Here is a 19,914-nt window from a genome sequence, read left to right on the forward strand (position 1 = left end):
TATGCAGAGGAAAGACCATGTGAGGACACAGTAAGAAGGTGGGCATCTGTGTGAGCCAAGGAGAGAGGCCTGAGGAGAAGCCAGCCCTGCCCCGCCTTGACCTGGGCCTTCTCTCCTCTAGGACTGGGAGGAGACACGTGGTTGAAGCCACCCTGTCTGTGGCACTTTGTTATGGCAGCTTTAGCAAACTAACCCGGGGTGAAATATCAATAAGTCTGTTTTACTTTAAAACCTGTCAACAATAATTAGAATGCCAACACAGCCGAATGTGAACCATGTTCCGTGCTGGTGCTGGGGAAGCAGCGGGCGGGCAGGCCCATCCATTCTGGGCTCATCTGACACACAGGTGGGGCTGGTGTCCCAGCCGTCTCACAGGTAGCACCTATCACGACACACACCCCGGCCTGTGGAGAGGTGGCTGGCGCAGCACGGGTTGGTGTCCTGGGTCATCATGGGCCCTGCTGTTCCCTCACCCCATGAAACAGAAACAACCCAACCCTGACAGGTGAGATCGGGGCCCAGGGGCCCTGGTGGCCAGTCCCCTAGGCTTGCTGGGAAAGTGATCCTTAGCACTAGCTGTAAGGCCACAGCCAGGCCAGTCATTCTCTGGGAAACACTTTTTCCCCCTAAGGGGCCTGAGGTTCACCAGAGCTCCCTAAGCCACCAGGAGTAGCCTGTCCCAGGGCCAGATCTGGAAGGTCAAGAGGGCTGCTGGCCAGGCTCCTCCAGCCATGCCAACTTGCTTAGTTCCAGGGCCTGCAGTAGCCTCAAAGGGTCAGGTGGGAAAGTGTGGCAGAGTGGCAGGAGACTCTCACCTGAGAGGTCAAAATGGTTGTGCAGCATCCGGGAGCTGGTGCTTTCCGCTGCCTTCTCAAACGCCCTCCCAAAAAAGCTGCTGACACACAAGACATGTCGGGGGCCAGGCTGCCTGCAATGGACCCTTCCCACCCCCCACCCCAGGACAGACACTAGAGGCAAATACCACTCTACTCAGCAGGGCTAATAAGCTGACAACCCCAACACCCCCGACCCTCCAGTCCCAGGACAAGTGGAAGCTGCTCACTTCTTCCTGTCCGAGCTGTCGGTCTCCGGGGGGATGCCCACCACGGTCACTGTGCCATGCTCCACGCTCAGGGGGGCAGCCATCACCAGGGGCAGCAGCTTGCAGCGCCGGTTCTTTGTCTATGGAGTCGGAGAGCACCCTACGTCAGGGTATGGTGGGCCCCAGCTCAACACTCAGAGCCCAGAGCCCGACAGCGCCCAGTCGCTCCACTCCCCAAAGCCTCCAGGAACGCTGTCACCAGGAGACGCCTTGGTCCCCACCCAACCACCCCAAGTTAGATGCCCAAGGCCAGCGTCTAACTCCCAGTCCAGGGAGCTCTCCAAGCACCTGCCCTCCCGTACCCACAGCATGGTACTGTGGCTGTGATGCTGTGTCCCCGAGCCTCCTTGTCTACCAGCCTAGCCCCACTGCCCCTTGGCTGTTTGTTGCAGGAGGCCTGCCCCGCTATCCTCTCCCTCACCTCCTTCAGGTCCTGCGGCAGCTGCCACCTTCTCCAGGAGGCCCCAGCCCACCCTGCCTCGTCCTGCTCCATCCCCTGGCAGCACATCCCCTCATCTTAACCACAGCTGCCACTCCTCGTCCCCCCTCGCCAGCACGCTCCTTCAGGATAAAGGTTTAGGGTTTCCTTCTCTGCTGTGTCTGCTGCACCCACACCCTACAGCCCAGGTGACCAGTATTCCTGGTGTGTCTAGGACTGAGGGGTGTCCCAGGATGTGCACCAGGATGGGCAGTCACTCCACAACAGGGCTGGGCAGGTGGTGGATGTTCAATACATGTCTCGTAAACGAATGGATCCTGTAAAGTGGGTATGTGTTCACCCATTTCACGGATGAGGAAACTGAGGCTCAGGTCAGATCATCTACTTCACGTCACACAACTGGCAAATGAGGAGGCTGATCTTTGAACACAGCCTAGAGGACGTCAAGGCCCATGCTCTGTCCCTAGTTTATCTTTGACATTACCTGGTTGATAGAACACATGTCATCTGTCATCATTTTACTGGTTAGTTCAGCAGCAAAAGAAAAGTTCAACTTCCTGTTAGCACATTTTGTTTGAAATAGCCCCCAGCATAAACTCTTAATTATTGAAATGTCACATCTGGGAGGAGCCCCATGTTGGCTAGGTGAGGACCCCTGTCCTAAAGCCAGCCAAGTTAGGAGTGTGTTCCATGCCAACGCAAAGAGGGGTTAGGCCACACAGAAGACAAAGCCAGGCACAGGAAATCAGCCTAGTGGACAAGCTGTTGCTGGGAAGCCAGTCGGTGCTACAACCATCCCGCTTTCCCTGACCTGCAACAATAGGACACAAGCCCCAGCCCTGTTCACTCTGCAAGGGCCCCTCCCTACTTGTCTGAGTGACTTAGACAGCCAGTGATGAATCAGAGCTTGAGAGAACTGGAAGGTTCCTAGGGGTCAGCTGAGAAAAAGACAGCTCAGAAAAAGTAATGGATGTGCCTAGACCTTGCAGCTGGTCAACAGCCACAGGCACGCCAAGGCCAGCATCTAACTCCCTGTCCAGGGAGCTCTCCAAGCACCTGCCCTCCTGTACCCACAGCACCCGCCTGGCCCCTCACCGAACACACAAAGGACTTGAGCAGGTGTTTGCTGAGCAGGCTTAGGGATGCCGGCCTAGAGAACAGCATGACATCTGGAGTGCCCTGCGGAGGCGAGACAGATGGTCAGACGAAGCCACTGGTGCTGTGACCAGGCGCCCGTGCTCTGTGGGAAGCCTGACCTCCATGAGAGAGCAGTACAGGAAAGGCCCCTGGGAGATGACGAGGTTGGTGCAAAGGCAGCTGGCAATGGTCTGCTGGGTGGCTCGCAGCTGCTTCTTGGCGAGTTCCAGGCCATGGTACAGCTTGTCCAGGTTACTCCTGTAACAGGGCAGACACATGGCTTTGGTGGTGCTTGTCAGGAACTCTTGGTAAAATACCAAAGTCACAAATAGATTGCTTGGTTCCTGGTTCAGGAAGAAGTTTGGGGATAAGAATTTATCTTCTCTCCCTCCTGAGTTCTCTTTCACATGAAAGGAAAGAATTTTTTAAAATGTATAAACCCACAGCAATGCAAATGAGAGGTGGAGGGGGTGCAAGTATCAGAAGACAGGAGACTAAAAGCCAACAGAGGGAAGATCCTGAAGGCCCAGGAGGACTCTGACACAGGGGAAGCTTGAGCAAGGGCTGGAGGTTGGACAAGGGATCCCCTCAAACCCAACAGATAGATTTTTACTCTTCCTCACAAAAAGGGAGGCTCCCCTCTGAGTACATGAAACGTGCCGTCTGTGGATAAGTAGAATCCTCAAGCAAAGCCTCTGGGCCCTACAGTGGGGAGTCCCAAAGTGTCACAGTTGGCTCCTGCCTGCTAAGGTGAAACGATGTCTTATGACCAGCAAGCTGTGCCCAGATACCCATGGCTGAGCCAAGGGTCCACGATCCCCTTCTTGAATATGAAAGACATCAGACCATTTGAGAAATGCCTATGGCCTGAAAAAATAACCCTGAAGGAAACAGATAATTTGGAGAACAAAAGAAAGTTAAAATGAACTCTAATTAGTATCTTCAGAGAGATGTGCGCAACTCTTACATTCCTAAACCAAGAACAGGATGCTATGAAAAAGGAAGAGTTAAAAACTAGGAAATGTTGATGGAAATTAAAACAGCTGCAAAAGATAAAACATCCACTCCAAGTCTGGAGGATAAGTCAAGAAAAATTTCCTCAACATAGATAACAAGACAAAGCTATGGAAAATGTAAGGCAAAAAAAATGACAGAGCATCATCATTCCAGGAAGCCTGAAAAGCAAGAATAAAAAACACGGATGTTTTCTGTGGGGGGAATAGTAAAGAAATAGTAAAATAAAGATATTGTCAGATATATAAGAACTCAGAAAGTTTATCTCACATGCGCCCTTTCTTTGAATGTTACTTAAGAACTGTGCTCTAATTTAATGAGGGAGTAAATGAAACAAAGATGAAGATCCCAAGAAACATTGGACCAAACTAAGAGGCACAGCCAAGATTTGGACATCCATGGGGACAGTGGAAAGAAGGCCTAGAGAGCTGTAGGTCCAGGCTGTGGTGGGAAGACAGAACCCCAGACTCTCCAGCAAAAAGGGGCTCAGAGAAAAACAGCTGGAAGGAGTTTGGAGGAGAAAAAAAATGGATGTGATAAAGGAGGCAATTAAAAACAGCAGGAAAAACAAAGAGCTGTGCCAGATAGTCATCTATTACTACACATGACTGTCTCTGGAATAGTTTATTAGCACAATAAAGTAAAACTATTTGTTTACTTTCAACTTTTAAAATCAACCTATAACCAAAGATAAGACAATTTATATCTTTTTCTCTAACCCAAAATTGTTATCAGTCTTGAAAATGTAAAAGCACAAATTTCAGAAAGTACCGAGCAGCGCTGAAGAGCAAAGTAAGGCTGTTTCTACAGCTTGGATATTTGTCCCCTCAAAACCTCATGTTGAAATCTGATCCAAGATCTTAGAGGTGGGGTCTAGTGGGAAGTGTTGGGTCATGGGTGCAGACCCCTCATGAATAGATGAATGCTCTCCCTGGGGCTAGGGGGTGTAAGTGAGTTCTTACTCTATTAGTTCCCGTGACAGCTGGTTGTTAAAAAGAGCCTAGTACCTTCCTCCTCTCTCTTCCTTCCTCCATTACCACATGGTCTCTGCACACACCAGCTCCCCTTCTGCCATGAGTGGAAGCAGTCTGAGGCCCTCACCAGATGCAGATGCCCAATCTTGAGCGTGCCAGCCATCAGAATTATGAGCCAAATAAACCTTTTCTCTTCATAAATTACCCAGCCTCAGGTATTCCTTTATAGCAACACAAAATGGACTAAGAGTGTTTTAAATATCCTTTTCTTACAAAGTAGGGAGACGAGACACTAGTGATGAAAGAAGACATAAATATGTTAAAGTTGCAAAGAAGTTAAAAATAGTGGCAAAACTGTACCAACAGGAGGGAAGGTGGACAAGAGTGGGATAAATCCTCCTGTCATAGCAGGAAGTTGGTAGACAATGTCTAAAGCCTACCCATCAATGCTGGGATGATGGCAGCAACAGTGGTAAAATAGTTTTTGGATTTTCCCAAATTTCTAGATAAAAGTAGAGCAACTAGATTGCAAAACCAAAAACCTAGGACCCACATTTGTAACAAATTAAGAGAACAAGGGAACACTTCAAACTCCAAAGTGTAAGCAGGTAAAAAGAGACCATGAACAGCCAGACAGGTATACTATCTACATCAGTGCGAGAGAAAGCCGAGAGGTAGTGAGACCTAAGAAGACTTAAAACTCCAGGCAACTGGAGAGCAGCGGCCCAAACTGAGAGTTTTGCCCCATGCAAGAGCAGGTGAGTGCAGTGGGCCAAGGGAAAGTTTAAGGAGCCTCCCTAGAGTGCAAGGAGTCCTGGTAATGAGCAAGGGGTCCTGTTAAACAGCAAGGGAGCCTGGTAAAGTATAAGGGGGCATGGTAAAGAGCAAGGGGCCTTGCTGAAGTGTAAGGAGACTATAGTAAAGAGTAAGGGGCCCAGCCTGACCAACATGTCTCTACAAAAAATACAAAAATTAGCCAGGTGCAGTGGCACATGCCTGTAGTCCCAGCTACCTGGGAGGCAGAGGTTGCAGTGAGTGGAAATCGTGCCACTGCACGCCAGCTTAAGTGACAGAGTAAGACCCTGTCTAAAAAAAAAAAAAAAAAAAAAAAACAAACAAAAAAAAAAACTCCAGTGAATCATACTCCTAATGTAAGGGCTAAAACTATAAAAGTGTTAGTAGAAAAAATAATGTGAAATCTTCATGACCTCGGGTTAGGCAATGGTTTCTTAAATATGACACCAAAAGCACAAGAAACAAAGGAAAAAGTAGGTAACTTGTCATCAAAATTAACAAATCTTATACTTCACAGGACACTGCCAAAGTGAAAAGTCAGCCTACAGAATGGGAGAAAATACTTGCAAATTACTTATCTGATAAGGGATTTGTATGTAGAATATATAAAATTTTAGGCTGGGCACGGTGGTTCATACCTATAATCCCAGTGCTTTGGGAGGCCAAGGCTGGAAGACTGCTTGAGCCCAGGAGTTTGAGACCAGCCTGAGCAACATGGTAAGACCTCATCTCTACTAAAAATTTAAAAATTAGCAGGTGTGGTAGCTCATGCCTGTAATCCCACCTACTCAGGAGGCTGAGGTGGGAGGATGGCTTGAGCCAAGGAGTTTGAGGCTGCAGTGAGCCATGACTGCACCACTGCACTCCAGCTTGAGCAACAGAGTGACACCCTGTCTCAAAAAAAAAAAAAAAAAAAAAGACAAAGGACTTGAATAGACAATTCTCCTAACAAGATACACAAATGACTAATAAGCACATGAGAAGATGCTCAACACTATTAGTCATCAGTAAAATGCAAATCAAAACCATAACGAGATACCACTTCATACTCACTAGGATGGCTGTAATCCAAAAGATGGACAATAACAAGTGTCGGTGAGGATGTGAAGAAATTGAAACCCTCCCTCCTCGTGGGAATGTAAAATGGTGCAGCTGCTGTGGAAAAGTCTGGCAGTTCCTCAAAAATCTGGCAGTTCCTCAAAACCTAGTGTTACCATGTCACCCAGCATTTCCACATGTTGGTATATAACCAAAAGAAACAAAGACATGACTACACAAAAACTTGTACATGCAGGTTCACAGCAGCATTAGTCATAATTGTCAACAGGTGGAAACAAACCACATGCCCATCAACTTATGAATGGATAAATGAAATAGAATATATCCATCCAATGGAACATTATTTACAATAAAAAGACATTGGCCGGGCATGGTGGCTGATGCCTGTAATCCCAGCACTTTGGGAGGCTGAGGCAGGCGGATCACGAGGTCAGGAGTTCAAGACCAGCCTGAACAACATGGTGAAACCCCATCTCTATTAAAACTACAAAAATTAGCCGGGCTTGGTGGCATGCGCTTGTAATCCCAGCTACTAGGGAGGCTGAGGCAGGAGAATTGCTTGAACCCAGGAGGCGGAGGTTGCAGTGAGCCGAGAGCGTGCCACTGGACTACAGCCTGGGTGAGAGTGAGACTCTGTCTCAGGTGGCGGACAGGGGAAAAGACATATAATCCCCATATATCCTACAATATAGATGAGCCTTGCAAATATGATGCTAAGTGAAGAACCCAGTCACAAAAAACCATTATCTTATATGATCCCATTTGTATGAAATGCTCAGAACAGCCAATTCATAAAGACAAAAGGGAGATTGGTGGTTGCCAGAGGCTGGGAGGATCTCTCTGGGGCAATGAAAATGCTCTAAAATTAGATAGTGGTGATTACTGCACAACCTTGCAAAACCTAACTGCAACCTACTAAAAGTCATTGCAGGCTGGGCACAGTGGCTCATGCCTGCTCCTCCCAGCACTTTGGGAGGCTGAGGTGAAAGGATTGCTTGAGCCTAGGAATTTGAGACCAGTGTGGTCCACATAGTGATACCACATCTTTACAAAAATTTTAAAAATTAGCAAGGCGTGGTGGCATGCACCTGTCGTCCCAGCTACTCAAGAGGCTGAGGTAGGAAGATTGCTTGAGACTGGGAGGTCAAGGCTGCTGTGAGCTATGATGCCACTGCATTCCAGCCTGGGCAACAGAGCGAGACCCTGTCTCTAAAAAAATAAAAATAAAATAAATAAAAGCCATCACATTGTACACTTTAAATGGGTGATTTGTATGGCATGCAAATTGTATCTCAATAAAGCGGTGGAAAAAAAGTGTGTTTGGGAGCAGAACCAGGAAATCCCAGAAAGCAGGCCCCCATATATACATATGCATCTTTACCACTGCACAAAAGCAACAGAAGTGGCAGCTCTGTGAAGCCAGAAAAGCTGTCCGAATCATGCCTCCTCCTCCTAAAAAGTCAGGGAAATGAAATTTATAAAGAGCACGAGAGAAGTAGCAAAGTCAAATCCCCTCAAAGTCACTATTAGAAAAAAAGAGAATAAGGGACACAATAACACCTCTCTGGACAATGAAAGTACACTAATGTGAAAGTTGCAGATCCCAGGATGAAATCACTTTTTGTCAGGCCCAAACAAATTAAAGCTGGGAAAGCACCAAGGAGAGCTCCTGCTTGCATGTCTGGAATAAAGACTCAAAGACTTTCTAAATAACCCCACAAGAAATCCCTTCTTTAGGACTGCAACAATTCAGATAAGATGCTCTTAAAATATAACACTTGCCCAGTAATGCATCTTCACCAATGAACTGACGCCAACTCTGGCTTTGAGTCTCTGAAACCAATGAATTGTTTCCAAGCTAGCTTACGTGAACTTCTCCTTTTGCCAATAAAAGCTTCCCCTTAGCCTCCTCTCTTTGGATGCATATTTGGCTTGCCATAGCTGTGCATCGCAGACACTATAATCCTCTTTTCTAATTCCCAAATAAATTCAACGCATTTGGAGATATTTTTCTCTGATGTCTTTAGTCTGACACTAGACAGACATGCTAAAAAAAAGACACAAATTGTCACATTCCATTTCAAAACAAGCAAAAAGACATGGAAAAATATAGGACATCTCAGGAAGTGAGATAAGAAAGAATTGGAAAATTAAAAAATTGAGAAATGACAACTATAAGATTAAACACAAGAACGAATATACATAACAAATAATGCCTTTTGTTAACAGATACAAAAGGTAAAAAAAGAGAAAATTTTAAAAATCAAAAAGAAAAAAAAGCCAAAAAAGACTCAAGAGAAAGTGACAAATACTGAAGTGGGGCAGGTAATGTGTCAGGTGCATGCCACACTGGCACTGTGATTCCAGTTCATCCAAGCAGTTTCTGCAGGACACAGTCACTCCCACAGCCCTGGGGTCCCCGTAACTGACCTCCCTGGGCAGTGTGAGAAACAGTGGTGGCCCCATGAGGCAAACCCACAGCCCTCCTGCTACCTGGAGAGGCTGTCCAGAGCCTGGATGAAGTGATCTGTCCCTGAGCCATCCTTCTCAGGGCTCTCCATCAAAGACATGGTGGCAAAGACCACGTCGCTGGCCAGGAACTTGTGCTTGAACCCAAAATGAATGCTGAAAGTCTGCACGCGCATGTCCTTCATCCTGTCATGGGAGCAAACACAACTGTCACCCTCAAATTGTGGGCAAGCTCTCACTGCCAGGCAGGCCAACAGATGTGCTAATGTCCCTCACAGGCCCAAGCCAATGCTTCCAGAACAGCCATGCTGCTCAGAGGATAAGGCAGGTCAGAACGTCCAGACATACCAGCCCTGCAGCCCAGAGTGGCCGGGTGCCTTCTTGTCAACAGCTTTATGGCTGGCTTAGGGGGTGTGTGGGGTCCTCTCCCACACCTTAGCATGCCAGCTGACTGGGGTGGGAGAAGCCAGGGGCCTCCAGGAGTGCCCATGGACTTGGTCGGGCAGAGTTCATCTGAACCTGGCCCTGTGGCCCATTTGCTGTCTCCAGTGAAACAGACTGGGGTCGACCTCACAGGTCCCACAGCAGCCCTAGGATCCAAGGATCCTAGGATCCTCACAAGCTTGAAGAAGTCCTATTTTTAACCCAAAAAGAACTCAAGACTTCAGGAATGGCCAGACTCAGACAACACTCATTTGTACATTCTTGGGTTGTTGTTTTTTTTGCATTATTTTAGGAGCACATTGTTTTTTTTTGCATTATTTTAGGAGCACAGTTAAAGTAGAACCCTTCACTTTAATGAATCTGGATGTAATGAAGCTAAATTCAGAAAAATATGTTTACCCAAATTTATTTGCAGACTCTTCAATCATTTCCCGCAAATTCTCCTTCAAGGAGATGTCCATGGCCTGGAACTTCTGCTTCACCTGCTTCAGGGGAAGACTGGAAAGAGCAAGCCCAAGCTACATGAGTGAGGTCACCACGCACCGACAGGGTGGAAAGAAACCCAAACCAAGGGCAAGCAAGGATGTCCGCGCACCAGCATTCGGAGGATATTCTGGGATCTAGGGCAAGGAGCTTATGGCAGAACAGGCTGCATTTTATAACTAAGTTGGTCACAACAAAGCAGAGGGGCTTTTCCCTTGGGGGTGGCCAGGGCTGGCGCTGCAGAGGCCCAGGCAGTCACTCACCCCATGTCTGCAAGGAACTCCTGGAGCCGCTTCTGTCCGTGCACAGACCACAGCTTGAACCTGGCTGCAGTATAGCTGGTGTTGCACAGGCTGTCATGGAGGGACCAGTGCTGGTAGAGCGCCAGGCGGAGGCTGGGCCTGCAGTCAAGGAGCATGCAAGCACCCACTGGCCGCCCTGAGCACACAGCCCAACTCTCGTAACTCCAGCAGGTGGACCACTCTGATGGCAGGGCCCTTCCTCACCAGGCCTGCCTGCAAAACCAGGTATCCCAAGGGTGACCTGGAGCCCTTTGACCTTCTTAGCTTAAGCTGACCCATACAGAGCCTGTGAAGTGACAGGCATAGACCGCCATCCCTGTCTGACAGGCAGAGAATCTGGAGCATAGGGGTCTGCAGAGTCCAGGTGCTGTGGTCACATGCAGCAGTCATGGCCACACATGACGTAGGACGCTGGGCATCACCAGCTTGTTGTCCTGCACCTCCTGCTCCACCTAGCCCAGCCCTCCCTACAACCCATTCCTCTGGAGAGCCCTCCATTGGGACCCCATCCACAAAGCGCCCCCATCCTCAGCCCTTTTTTTTTGAGACGGAGTCTCGCTCTGTCGCCCAGGCTGGAGTGCAGTGGCGCGATCTTGGCTCGCTGCAAGCTCCACCTTCTGGGTTCACGCCATTCTCCTGCCTCAGCCTGCCGAATAGCTGGGACTATAGGCGCCCGCCACCACACCTGGCTAATTTTTTGTATTTTTCCTAGAGACGAGGTTTCACCGTGTTAGCCAGGCTGGTCTCGATCTCCTGACCTCGTGATCCACTCGCCTTGGCCTCCCACAGTGCTGGGATTACAGGCATGAGCCACTGCGCCCGACCTCCTCAGCCCTTTTCTTAAACATATCCATCACTGCCCCTGGCACCGTGAGCGCAGCTGTGAGTGTGGACTGTCCCCCACGGTGGATTTCCCCTCTACAAGATGAGAGCCTAGTCCTGCCTGCTTCCTCGGCATGCTCAGTTCCCACCACTGCCCCTCCCAACTCCTGGGGACTCCCAGGCCTTCAGACCACCATGCTCCATGCCAACACTCCAGCAGCTTCCTCAAGCCCCGGCGTCCTCAGCTCCCTGACTCCCTCCTTCCTGTCTCAGTCACACACTCCCATGGTCCCTGGGTAAGTGAGCCCACCCTGCCATGCACATGATGGGACCGGCTCCTGTGCACAGCGGCTCCCCTCCCCAGGAGTTCAGCCAGCTCCACCCCGCTCCCCAGGCTCTGATGGCCACCTGACTACTGACGTGTCCACACTCACTCTTCCTCCTTCCCAGCCATCACAGTGCAGAGACAGGGCAGCTCCATCCCTGACATCATGCTATCTGACTGCTCACAGCCACTGCTGCAGTCTGGGCCGAGCCACTATTGTGTGGCCTTGGAAAGCAGTGACCATCTCCTTGCCCCCAACCTACCTCTACTGGGCAGCCAAGGGACGTTTTAAAAACCCTGACTCAAACTCTGGTCACTCCACAGCCTCCCGCTGCCCTTGGCTCACAAGGCTTGCTCTGGCCTCCTGACACCTGACCCCAGCCAGTCCCCCAGCCCCTCCGTGCTCAGTACAGCAGCTGCCACACTGAGTGTGGCTGAGACTGTGTGAGATGTGGTCTCCCCATCATCTTTCCTGAGCACTCCACCAATGTCCCATGTGCTTCTCAAAGACACATCACCCTGTGTGATCACATGGCAGCTCCCTTCTTTCCTGACTGCAAGAACCACTGCCAGCATTGCTACCATGTCCAGAGCCAGGCCCACAATAAGCACTTTACAGGGATGTGCTGGAGAAGCGTGATACTTCCAAACTCAGCTCTGGCATTTAGAAGCCAAAGCCACACAGATGAGCTGGGGTAGCACACCACAGCCCCTTCCCCCAAAACTTCCTGCCCCACCTGCTTTCCCTCCTGGGGATGTGGCCAGAACCCACAGAGGGTGACAAAGCAAACAAGGCCCGCTGAGCAGAACCCTGGAGGTGGGGGTGCTGCCTGTGCCCCTCAGGCTGGGCCACAAGGATACTCATACTCAAAGGAGATCCGTGTGCAGTCCACGGAGAGGGTGTTCTCCTCATCCTCATTCCGGTGGTTGTGGCGGGAAACGTGGCGCTGCAGGACACCAACATCAGTCACGTATTTCATTCTGGAAAAAAAAGCAGCACAAGCCTCGGCTGGTTCCCTCCAGCTCTTACCAGGCAGCCTGAGCCTAGGCTCCATTCCCGCTCAAGGCCTTCCTCAGGGGCCTGCTCACCACAGGAGCTGTTCCCATGCAGGCACTAAGGACATGCAGCCTGCATAGAAACCAAGCGCCCAGGAAAACATGATTGGATGGAGCAGGGGGGTGTGGTCTCTAGCCTTGCCCACCTCCGGTCCTCATGGGTCTCACATCTCCTGAGAATGGGCACCGCAGAGGCCACAGCCCACACAGCCAAGATGAAAGACTCCGTAAGTGACAGGGATCCACAGCAGAGTGGGTGAAATGTTCCCTATAAACTTTACAAAATTAATGAGGGCAGGGGGAGGAAAGAAATGAAAATGAGCCCCGCTCGCAGCACATCAGCATCGGTCACTAGGTCGGTGTGCTCTCTGACTGTTTCCTCATAGCTGCGTGGTGTCTATTGCCTCCGAAACATGTAGACCCTGTCACAAGATTGTAGTTCCCCTAACTGCTCCGTAGATCACAACTTGAACCTTAGGAAATGCTGTTTTCCCTTTGAGATATTCCTTTGGGTCCTGTATACTGATGGAGCTACTGACTCAGATGCTCCGAAGGACCCCACGAGGAGCTGACTAAACCAAGAGTGCAGTTTGTACACCCTGATGATTTCATCCCCCTTGCCCCACCAATCAACTATCCCAATTTTCCAGCCCCTCACCCTCCAGTCCCCTTAAAGGCCCCAGCCCAGGCTGGGCACAGTGGCTCATACCTGTAATCCCAGCACTTTGGGAGGCCGAGGTGGGCAGATCACCTGAGGGCAGGAATTTGAGACCAGCCTGACCAACATGGAGAAACCCCGTCTCTACTACAAATACAAAATTAGCCGGGCGTGGTGGTGCATACTGGTAATCCTAGCTACTTGGGAGGGTGAGGCAGGAGAATCACTTGAATCTGGGAGGCGGAGGTTGCAATGAGCCGAGATAGCGCCATTGCACTGCAGCTTGGGCAACAAGAGCAAAACTCCGTCTCAAAAACAAACAAACAAACAAAACAAAAAAAGCCCAGGCCAGAACTCCTCAAGGAGATGGATTTGAGGGTCTCCTCCCATCTTCTCACTCGGTGCCCTGCAATCATGAAACTCTGCAATCATGAAACTCTGCTGTCTCAGTGTAACAAGTCTGTTACTACACAGCAGGCATACAAACCTGCTGGTCCTATAACACATTATGGTGAGTCTAGCCTCGAGCCTTTTGTGGGCATTTGCTTGCCAGTGGCTTGGTGCGCCTTTGCTGTTCAGTGGGAAGGACCCAGAGACAAGCCCAAAGCCCAAGCGGCCACTGGATTCCATTGAACTATGGGCTGCCCCCCGTGCCCTGCTTGTTGACAGGGCAATGTCAACCTCTGGTGCATAGACTGCTTGCAGCAAAGCAAGTTTCTGGTTTTGAAAGGCATCTTAGGTAAGTTTTCTCCATGCAACCAGCACCCCTTTTTCCTCTGATTTGCTGGCCTCTTTGGAGGTCCTGTGGCCTCTTCTGAGGTCTTGTCGACCCTCCCTAGTAATAGGAAGGGCTTCATTTGAGGGGACTTCCTCTGCATTGGAAGGAGACCAAAGAGCACTGCTTGGGAGAAATCCTCTTGACTTCTGAAATTTGGAACTTGATTTCAGAAGGCCTTTGGTTTGTCTTTGTCTTGTTATGTATGTTTATGTTTGTGAAAGGGATCCCTGAAGGAATTGCTAGCAGCAGCTCAGCAGGCCTAACTCAGGTTGACAATATACTTTTTCATGTTGCCCAGAGACCACCCGCTGAACTCCTGGTTGGAGGTAATTCCTCCCAACTTTGAGTAGATCAAAGGTGCTGGGGGCTGACAGGGGCAAGTGTGAGCCTCGCCACGTCAAATCTGGGCGCGGAGTGGAATGATTAGTGTCTGCATTTTTGTTGTGTGTATATCGTCTCAGCTGGAATAAGAAATATTGATTTGGTTACTCCAAGCTGGGCACTGGGCTGCATCTTGTGAAACTGGGAAGACAAGAGACGTACATCTTCATCAGGTTAGTGCAGTGGGTAACTTACCCACTAAAAGAAGAAATTCCTGTGGAAAAACTATGAGAAAGTTTCTGCCTGCTTTCTTTTTTTAAAACAGGGTCTCACTCTGTTGCCCAGGCTGGAGGATAGTGGCACAATCATAGCTCACTGCAGCTTTGAACTCCCGGGTTCAAGTAATCTTCCCACTTCAGCCTCCCAAGTAGCTGGGACCACAGGCATGCACCACCATGCCCAGCTGATTAGCTGATTTTTTTTTCTTTTTATAGAGAGGGGTTCTATGTTACCTAGGTTGGATTCCTGCAATCCTCCCACACCCTACAAAGTGCTGGGATTACAGGCATGAGCCATCACCCCTGTCTCTTTTCTGTCTGCTTTGAACCTGGTATTATTAAGCTACTGGTATTGAGATAAGACTCATTGTTTATGGTATCACTCATTCAGAGCTACTTGGAGATTTTGTTTTGCTTATACAGCTCAGCCAGTTATAGCTAAAATGTAATCATTGAAAACTTGAAACTGGAGAAAAAAAGAAAGGGTAAGTTTCTAAAATCAAACTGCTATAGAAACTGCTTTATTCAAAATTTTAGTTCACAGCCTTCACTGAATTACCTATTGGGATAAACAAAGTTTATTTATGTGAATGGTTCCAATTTTGTCAGAAATAATTTGGATCCAGCCCTCTTTTATAAACTGGTGAGTTTGTACTGCTGTCTCATGGGTAGAGTTCTGCAGTAAAAGCTGTACCTTTGTATGTGTGTGTATGTGGGTTAGAATAAATTTAGATGTATGTACGTGTTGTGTTATATGTTGTGTCTACATGGTACCAAATTGGCTTATAAATAAATGAGTGCTCATAAACAAAGTAAATAAGTTCAAATATTTTTCAACTTCATGTGACTTAAATGATCTCTAGTAAATAAGCTGGCTTTAAAATTATTGGTAAAATAAAAATAGAAACGTCTTCAAAACAATCAGCATACATCTTTTTTCTGAGTTTACTGACTGAACGATTTTATATTTGTCTCTACTGGATATTTAGGGTGTCAAGACTTTGCATAAAAGGTTTTAAGACTATAAAACTAACCAAAACCAGAATGATCTTTGTATGATTTTTTGACAAATAAGATGAATATTGTTGGTTTAATGATAACAGCTGAATCTTCTGAGTTGTCAGCAAAAATACACATGCATTTAACTCTAAGGTTCTTAGGTGAACATCTGATGGTCCCAGGCTATAAAAATGATTAAGAAGGCCAGGCGTGGCAGTGGCAACTCACATCTGTAATCCCAGCACTTTGGGAAGCTGAGGAGGGAGGACTGCTTGAGCCTAGGAGTTTGAGACCAGCCTGGGCAACAAAGTAAGACCCCATCTCTACAAAAAAATCAAAAAAATTAGCCAGGTATGGTGACACACGCCTGTAGTCCCAGCTACATGGGAGGCTAAGGTGGTAGGATTGCTTGATCCCAGGAGGTCAAAACTGCAGTGAGTTACATTCATGCCAACGCACACCAGCCTGTAAGACAGAGCAAGACCCCATTTCAAAAAAAAAAAGGTTAACAATAAAATAATTTGAAATGATGACTAGTTTTGTCTAATATTTCAGTTTTCATAAGTAATCCAGGCAAACTTAAAAAATGCATGAAATGTAAATTGTATGAATGCTTGTAGGCAAACGTTCTATGTAGCTTAAAATCCTAAAATTATTTTAGATGCTTGTTGGGTGTCTGGGTCATTCCCAGTTAAGAAAGGGTTATAATATGCCACAAGATTCTGAGGAGGCCACAAGACCTCCAAGGAGGCCAGCAAATCAGAAGAGAAAGGGGTGCCGGTTGCATGGAGAAAACTTTCCTAATGCCTTTCAAAACCAGAAACTGTCTTTGCTGCGAGCAGTTCATGCACCGAAGGCTGACACTGCTCCGTCAACAGGCAGGGCACCAGCAACAGCCCATATTTCAATGGAGCCCAGTGGCCACTTGGGCTTGTCTCTGGGTCCTGCCCACCGAACAGCGAAGGGGCACCTAGCCGCAGGCAAATAACCATAAGGGGCTTCAGGTAGGCTCGCCATAATTTTTTGTTTGTTTTGGTTTGGTTTTTTTTGAGACGGAGTCTTGTTCTGTTGCCCAAACTGGAATGCAGTGGCACAATCTCGGCTCGCTGCAGCCTCTGCCTCCTGGGTTCAAGCGATTCTTCTGTCTCACCCTCCCAAGTAGCTGGGACTACAGTACAGGTGTGTGCCATCATGCTTAGCTAATTTTTCTATTTTTAGTAGAGACGGTGTTTCACCATATTGGCCAGGCTGGTCTTGAACTCCTGACCTCAGGTGATCCACTCACCTCTGCCTCCCAAAGTGCTGGGATTACAGGGGTGAGCCATCACGCCCGGCCTCCAAAATGTTATAGGACCAGGAGGTCCATATGTCTGCTGTGCAGTAACAGACTTGTTACACTGAGACAGCAGAGTTTGCAGCAGAGGAAGAGTTTCATGATGGCAGGGCACCGAGTAAGGAGATGGGAGGAGACCTTCAATCCATCTCCCTAAGGAGTTCTGGGCTGGGGCTTTTAGGGAGACTGTGGAGGGCTGGAAAATTGGGATAGTTGACTGGTGGGGCAAGGGGGATGAAGTCATCAGGGTGTACAAACTGCACTCTTGGTTTAGTCAGCTCCTCGTGGGGTCCTTCGGAGCAGCTAAGTCAGTAGCTCCAACAGTATGTGGGACCCAAAGAAATACCTCAAAGGGAAAACAGCGTTTCCTAAGGTTCAAGTTGTGATCTACGGAGCAGTTAGGGGAACTACAATCTTGTGACAGGGTCTACATGTTTCGGAGGCAATAAGACACCAAGCAGCTATGAGGAAGCAGTCAGAGAGCACGCCGACCTAGTGACTGATGCTGATGTGCTGCGAGCTGGGTTCATTTTCATTTCTCCCCTCCCCCTGCCCTCATTAATTTTGTAAAGTTTATAGGGACAGTTTCAGGTACAGATCCTGTACAGGAAGTGCCACTGAGCACAATGAGAGCAGGAAGACCCCACTCTGGGTTCCAAAGGGCCACCAACCAGGACAGTGACCATGGGGGCCTCACCTGAGAGACTGCTACAGACCAGGAACAGTGCCTATCAGTGCATGCACCATGGTGTTTCTAGCCCCCACATTATCTGTGCACAAATTCCATGCTACTCTTAACACAGGAAAGGACTCAGGCCCAACAGGGCAGTGGGCTGTGCCAAGGTGACCTGTCCAGGCAGTAGCTCCAGGCCTGAAACTTGGGCTTCTCCTGCCTTGTGGGCCTTATTGCAGGATCCAGACAGGGGCAGGGCTGGGGAGGCAGGAAATAGTGGCATGGGGCCTATTCAAACTGCATGAGGAGACCAGCACCCAATTGGAGGCTGTGCCTAGGGCTGTGCCAGGTGACAGCTTGGGGACATCTACATGGGTCCCCTAGAAGAGGACCAGCATGTTGGGGTCTAGGTCCATGCCAATCCCTAAGAGATTCTGCCTGATGGCCACTAGAGAAGGATGGGCCACTTCGTGCATTAGCAGGAATGAAAGAAGAAGCCAACCCCTACTTCGCCCTGCAGCATCTGCATTCTGAGGCAGCCTTGCAGCTCACCGTCAGTCTATCAGATGGGGAGCCCACCACTGAGGGCAAAAGGGGTTCTGCTTCACACCAGACCCCTTAAAATCCTCTGGAGCCTTCCCCTTACCTTTGGGGTCAAACCCCTACTGCTTGGTAAGATACTCAGGGTCCTCACTAGGGGCTCTCATCCTGCCCCCAACCTGCTCCTGTGTTGTCTTCCCCCAGCCCCCCACCTACTGCAAGGGCCACACCTCAGCACCTGCCTCTAAGCCTGGCCCTGCCGGTAGCACCCAGCACAAGCAGGGCACTGGGAGAGAACTGGGGAGGCTGGCTCTACCTGCCAGATGAAGAGGCCACACAAGGCCACAGTCACTCGGCGGGTACTCAGTTAGCCCTTCCTCAGTGACAAATGCGTGGGCCCAAGGAGGAGGGCCAGCCCTCATTTCTCAATAGGACCCTACAGGGACCCTGCTAAAAACTTAGTCGCTATGGTCAGGCTGTGCACCTGGCCACAGCACAGGGCTGACCCTGAAAGGCAAGGGAGTGTGTCCTTACTGAGTGATCTTGTCTTGCACCCACTGGTCCGTCAGTCCAACGATGGCCCACCTGGAGGAAGAGAAGGCAGTGAAGCCGGCCTATAGCCCACCTGGGCTCAATGAGGCCTGGGGGATGGAGTGAGATGATGGAACGGGCCCAAGCTCAGCACTCTGGGGAATGTCTTACCAGTGGGGCCAGACCCTGGCTTGCCTCAGTCAGGTGGCCTCTCTTCTTGAGGTGGAGAGGTTAGAAGAGTAACTGGGGCCTCACAGTGCAGTGTCTGCCACTGTGGGAGCTTTAGGTACTCAGAGGAGGAAAACCTCCCAGGACAGCCATGGTAGCTATAACAGGAGCCAGCACTCCTGCCCACTCCCAGGCCACGCTCTGCTCTTGTCCTGCACTCCTGACCCCAACACTCGGAGTGGAGTTGATGCAGTATCATGGCAGAGGCCTGTGCTGAGCTGTTGGTGACCCTGGCATCACTTCGTCTCTCTGAGCCCCTCATGTCACATGCCCCCAGCACAGGGGGCCCTAGTTGTGTTCACATCTACTCATCCTGCAGCTTAAAGTAGCAGGATGTAGAGTAGCAGTGTTTAGGCCTCTGGTGAGCCTTCAAGGCTCCCATCTTCAGGCTCATCTTTTACCTGAAACCCAGGCAAGGCCTGGCTTCCCCAGCATGATGGCCAGCCCACGGCAAGAGTGAGCCCACTATGCTGTCATGCCAGGTGCAGCCCGCACAGCAGACTCAGAGGAGGGATGGTTCTTCCTACACGGATGGTTTTGTCACCGTGTGCCAGGACTGCAAGGATGCCTAGCAAGAGCTGCCTCCTTTTCTGCAGACACATCTCGCTCTGTCACCCAGGCTGGAGTACGATGGCACAATTGTAGCTCATTGCAGCCCTGAACTTCTGGGTTCAGGAAATCTTCCTACCTCAGCCTCCTGAGTAGCTTGGACTACAGGTACACACTACGACACTTGGCTAATTCTTGAGACAGAGTTTCATTCTTGTCGCCCAAGCTGGAGTGGAATGGCGCAGTCTCGGCTCACTATCTCTGCCTTCCGGATTCAAGAGATTCTCCTACCTCAGCCTCCTGAGTAGCTAGGATTATGGGCACCCACCACCACACCCGGCTAATTTTTTTTTTCTATTTTTGGTAGAGACAGGGTTTTACCATGTTGGCCAGGCTGGTCTCGAATTCCTGACCTTCCAAAAGTGCTGGGATTACAGGGGTGAGCCACCATGCCCAGCCAATTTTTTTTTTGAGACCGGGTTTCACTTCATTGCCCAGGCTACTCTCAAACTCCTGCACTCAAGTGATGCTCCTGTCTTGGCCTCCCAAAGTACTGGGATTATGGACGTAGGATTAAGGATGTGAGCCACTGCAAGGGCTGCCTC

The 19,914-nt window shown here is 49.4% G+C and overlaps 1 protein-coding gene across 6 annotated transcripts in view; it reads right to left on the reverse strand.

Moving 5' to 3' along the window:
* The window catches only part of CDC45 (cell division cycle 45), a 42,081-nt gene that overhangs the window by 2,919 nt on the left and 19,248 nt on the right, over positions 1–19,914 (reverse strand). For 3 of the 6 annotated variants that reach the window (XM_009234106.3, XM_054543100.2, XM_003779469.4), the window contains 9 exons: positions 18,536–18,586; positions 12,227–12,346; positions 10,180–10,311; positions 9,833–9,931; positions 9,014–9,175; positions 2,798–2,936; positions 2,637–2,720; positions 1,064–1,182; positions 816–892 (listed from right to left, as the gene is read on the reverse strand). In XM_009234106.3, the coding sequence (XP_009232381.1) occupies positions 816–892; positions 1,064–1,182; positions 2,637–2,720; positions 2,798–2,936; positions 9,014–9,175; positions 9,833–9,931; positions 10,180–10,311; positions 12,227–12,346; positions 18,536–18,586 (983 nt within the window). Of the gene's footprint in view, positions 1–815; positions 896–1,063; positions 1,183–2,636; positions 2,721–2,797; positions 2,937–9,013; positions 9,176–9,832; positions 9,932–10,179; positions 10,312–12,226; positions 12,347–18,535; positions 18,587–19,914 lie in introns of all 6 variants that reach the window. The other 3 variants (XM_054543098.1, XM_054543099.1, XM_009234105.3) reach the window with 1 other exon arrangement.

The sequence above is a fragment of the Pongo abelii genome, chromosome 23, assembly GCF_028885655.2.
Source record: "Pongo abelii isolate AG06213 chromosome 23, NHGRI_mPonAbe1-v2.0_pri, whole genome shotgun sequence".
Lineage (NCBI taxonomy): Eukaryota > Metazoa > Chordata > Mammalia > Primates > Hominidae > Pongo > Pongo abelii.